The sequence below is a fragment of the Trachymyrmex cornetzi genome, unplaced genomic scaffold (genome assembly GCF_001594075.2).
Source record: "Trachymyrmex cornetzi isolate Tcor2-1 unplaced genomic scaffold, Tcor1.1 scaffold555, whole genome shotgun sequence".
Classification (NCBI taxonomy): domain Eukaryota; kingdom Metazoa; phylum Arthropoda; class Insecta; order Hymenoptera; family Formicidae; genus Trachymyrmex; species Trachymyrmex cornetzi.
Genome location: NW_017299867.1, coordinates 129,340 through 133,848, shown reverse-complemented (window position 1 = coordinate 133,848; position 4,509 = coordinate 129,340). Strand labels below are relative to the sequence as shown.

At 35.8% G+C, this 4,509-nt stretch overlaps 1 protein-coding gene across 1 annotated transcript; it reads right to left on the bottom strand.

Annotated features, from left to right (window-relative positions):
• Positions 1–1,365: 1,365 nt before the first annotated feature.
• On the bottom strand, positions 1,366–3,243 carry LOC108765830 (tigger transposable element-derived protein 1-like). The gene is made up of 2 exons (XM_018514676.1): positions 2,950–3,243; positions 1,366–2,727 (listed from the first exon to the last, which is right to left on the bottom strand). The coding sequence occupies exons 1-2, from the start codon at positions 3,241–3,243 to the stop codon at positions 1,366–1,368; spliced, it is 1,656 nt and encodes a 551-aa protein (XP_018370178.1).
• Between the last annotated feature and the right edge of the window lie 1,266 nt (positions 3,244–4,509).

The window sequence follows — 4,509 nt, the reverse complement described above, 5'->3', positions numbered from 1 at the left end:
CTCTCCGCCTCCTCCTTCCGCAGCATGACGCGCTCGCAGAAGGAGGAGGCGGCCACCCAGGCCCCCTCCCAGCCGACCATGGCCCTAACGACCGCCGGCAGGGAGAGGTCCTGTCCAATCTCCGCCCTCAGGACACTGCGCTCTTCTGCCCACGCTGGACAGTATTCCAGCGTGTACTGCGCGGTGTCCCGGGGCGCGTCGCAGTGGTGGCACTGCGTCGTCGGCTCCTTCCCAATCCGACACAGGTACTCACCGAAGCATCCGTGGCTGGCGAGCACCTGTGTCAGACGGTACGAAAGTCCGCCCCACCCCCTGCCCGTCCATTCATCCAGGCAGGGAGCAGTACCGTACCAATACTAACGCGGTCCGAGAGGCTACGGACACAGATACGGATGAATCATCTGAATGTGGAGGAGAAAAAGACTCTCGAAGAAATATATACGGATTTTTGTGACATCTTCTATTTAGAAGGAGACGCACTTACACACACGACAGTTGTGGCGCATGAAATAAACACGCGCACAGACAGCGCGCCGATAAATATACGACTATATAGGCTGCCGGAGAAACATAAGAAGGAAGTGAATGAACAAATTAAGCATATGCTGGAAGAAGGAATTATCCGCCCCAGCGCAAGCCAATGGAACGCACCACTATTAGTCGTTCCTAAAAAGATAGATGCATCAGGAAAAGAAAAGTTGCGAATCGTAGTTGATTTTAAAAAACTTAACGACTTAACAATAGGTGATTCCTTCCCGATACTAAACATAACAGATATTTTAGATCAGCTGGAAAGTGCAAAATATTTCTCTACTCTGGACTTAGCATCGGGATATCACCACATTCCCATGCAGGAGGAGCATACGAACAAAATTGCTTTTTCCACTCCTCACGGACATTTCGAATTTACTAGAATGCCGTTTGGACTAAAAAATGCACCAGCAACATTCCAGAGGTTGATGAACGCAATATTAACCGGATTACAAGGGCTCAAATGCCTTGTAAGGTACCTGAGCCGAATAAGGCCCACCTAACATATTTTATTTTTTTTTTATTTTATTTATAAGGATATTGAAATAAACTTTGTACGAATAAAATCTTTATTCCAATAACTTTTAAAAAATATATATATCTTTTATGAAAAAGATTTTTAAATAAGCAAATAAAATATTTTTTTTAAATCTGATTTTGGGCCTTATTTCATGCATATGCATTTAATAAAGCCCGATCACAAACGTTACGATAAACGAACAATCAACGTTTTTTTTTAAAAGAAACTTTGTTTTTTAAAATAACAAATAATCTTTGGTAATCGTCTTGACATTTGTTTACTTTAGATAACTTTAACTTAGATAAATTTTAACTTCAAAATATTAACAGCATTGAAAATCTGTATCTTGTGGTGTAAGTCCCACATATAACTCGTGGTACCATTATATTACACTTATTGTTAGTACATTGCCTCATATCCTCCATACGATCTTCTTTACATGCCGTACAGTACCAAGTAACTGTTGGAGTGGAGTGAGTGATAGCTTTAGATGTTGAAAGTCGATCTGACTTTTTGTCATATTGCTTCTTGAAGAGATCTTTAGTTACCTTTTGTGCTTTGTAATTTAATGCTTTTTTTCTTTGCGAGTTCCCAGCTGAGAAATCTTTGCGTTTTGGAGTTGTTATAAGTTTTTGGAACGGCGTTTTTGAAACAGTTGATTGATTTTCTTTATTCTTGTTTAATAATTCGGCTAACGGAATGTCGTCACTGACTATTAATGAATTTACCGCTATGTTTGGAGTTTGATTTTCTATTGTTGGACGCTCTGTTAGAACTAATGGAGCAAAAGCAGAGTCTGGAATGGCTTCAGGATCAAATGGATACAACCCTACACTTCTAAATCCATTTGTTATATTAGATTGAGTCATGCATTTCGACCACACTTCTGAGAACACTATATTAAAGCTCGTTTTGTTGAATTTTCTATCTGGATGTTTATCTTGATATTTTAGAAATTCCTGGTCCCAATGGTGCTCAAAAGATCTATAAACTGATTTGTCAAGTGGTTGTAATTCATGGGTGGTATTGGATGGTAAACAATACAGTACAATATCGTGTTTGTCAGCGGCTTCCACAATTGTGTAATCAAGGTGAGAGGCAGCACCATCGAAAACAAGCAGAATCTTTCCAGCAAGTTTGAAAGAAGCAAAGTGATTCAAAAATTTTATAAAAAGCTCAGTAGTTATGAAGCCTTTTGGTGCCATGCTTATTATGCTTCCTGGTGGTAAATTATCAGTGAACTCTGGCTTTCCGCGTTTACCTTTAAAGATAATCATAGGTGGAATCACGTTACCTATAGCTGACACACAACCAACTACAGTAACATTTTCAGCATGTTCGTTTGCGATGAAGTGGACGCGTTTAGCACCTTTTTGAGCTAAAACAGTTGGTTGATGATGCATCGTCAATCTACAGCCTTTTTCGTCCATGTTGAAAATCCTTTCCGGCTTAAATTTTATATCTAGCTCTGTCAAAAGGTTATTAAGCTTTTCAAAGTGGTCTTTTACAATAAATTTGTTCAATTTTTGAGCACGAGCTTGGTTCATAAATTGTGCCTTTCTTCTCGAAATTTTAGGATTGCGTTTCAGAAATGCTGTAAGCCATGATCTGCCTGCTGTGCACGCAATAGTGTTAAACGTATGAGGAATTTGATGTAATGTGCAAAACTTGTATACCTGTAAACAATATGAAACGATGAGAATAAATTTAATTAAATAAGAGAAATTCTACATTCACTCAAAGTAGATCTTATTGTTAGTAATGAAGTATTTCTATTAGTTATATTAACGTTTAAGCAGTAAAAACTGCTTTAACAGAATATATATATATACTTATATCTTTCATTAAAAAATCTAAATAAGCAAAAATAATTTCTCTTATTTAATTAGATTACATACCTGATATTTTAACATCTTCAAAGTTATAGGTAAGCCAATATCTGCCATTCGCAAAATCCGCTGTGATAAATCCTTCTCTTGTTCTATAGTAAGAATACTCTTTCGTCCTAGACGCTTTAAAGGTGTGCCAGATTTCATATGATTACGCAAGGTCCTACGAGGAATTCCATACTTTTCGCAAATAGCTCTCTGTGAGAGCTTATTCCGTTCAACTGCTTTAAGAGCAGCTTCCATGGACTCTGTGTTCCAACTCTCAGTACGTTTTTTTATTTGCGTCTTTTTAGTTTTAGCCATAATATTATCTTCAACAAAAAAAGTGAATATTAAAGTCACTTATTCAGTTAACAAAATCGCAAAACAATCTACATATTACAAAATATTCAATAAATTGATATTAAATGTATCTACATTAAGAATCTGTTTCCAAACTGATACCGTATAAGCACCAGTTTATCCTTGTTGTTTATCAAATATCAGACAAGGAAAAATGATGCTTACAAGCACTGTAAGTGTGCCGAATAAGGCCCACCTAACATATTTTATTTTTTTTTAATTTTATTTATAAGGATATTGAAATAAACTTTGTACGAATAAAATCTTTATTCCAATAACTTTTAAAAAATATATATATCTTTTATGAAAAAGATTTTTAAATAAGCAAATAAAATACTTATAAAAAATCTGATTTTGGGCCTTATTTCATGCATATGTATTTAATAAAGCCCGATCACAAACGTTACGATAAACGAACAATCAACGTTTTTTTTTTGAAAAGAAACTTTGTTTTTTAAAATAACAAATAATCTTTGGTAATCGTCTTTGACATTTGTTTACTTTAGATAACTTTAACTCGATAAATTTTAACTTCAACATATTAACAGCATTGAAAATCTGTATCTTGTGGTGTAAGTCCCATACATAACTCGTGGTACCATTTATTACACTTACAAGACTCGCTGTCTCGCTCGCTCTCGCGCAGCGGCGAAGTGGTGGGGCGATTTTCCGTGGTGCCGGGGAGCCAAATGTGCACACTGCATCTAATATGGCCCAGGGGTCATTTTAATGGGCCTTATTTGATGAGTGTGTCGTTTCTAAACAATATATTTATTCTAAAAAAATTGATATATATATTTGTCATTTTCATTGATTAGGAAGTTGAATAATATTATAATATGTAATAATAAATTATAAAATATCGTACATGTAATGAACTTTTTAAAATACTTACAATTTATTACAGCGGATTTTTATAAAAACGTCGCAAACATTCACCTCGTCACAAAGTTTATATTATATTAAAGAAACGAGTTGTTGCCGATTCTAGTTCTCTAGACTTCTTCTTATTGGCCCTATGACACATCTTTTAAGCATATAATTTAGGCATAAAGTGCATTTATAAGCGGTAATTTAAAAAGTGGGCCATATTTTGTGCTGGGCCTTTTTCGGCTCAGGTACCTTATATCTAGATGATGTAGTTGTGTATGGATCAAACTTGGAAGAGCACAACAAACGGTTAATAGAAATATTGCAAAGACTGCGAAAATACAATTTAAAATTGCA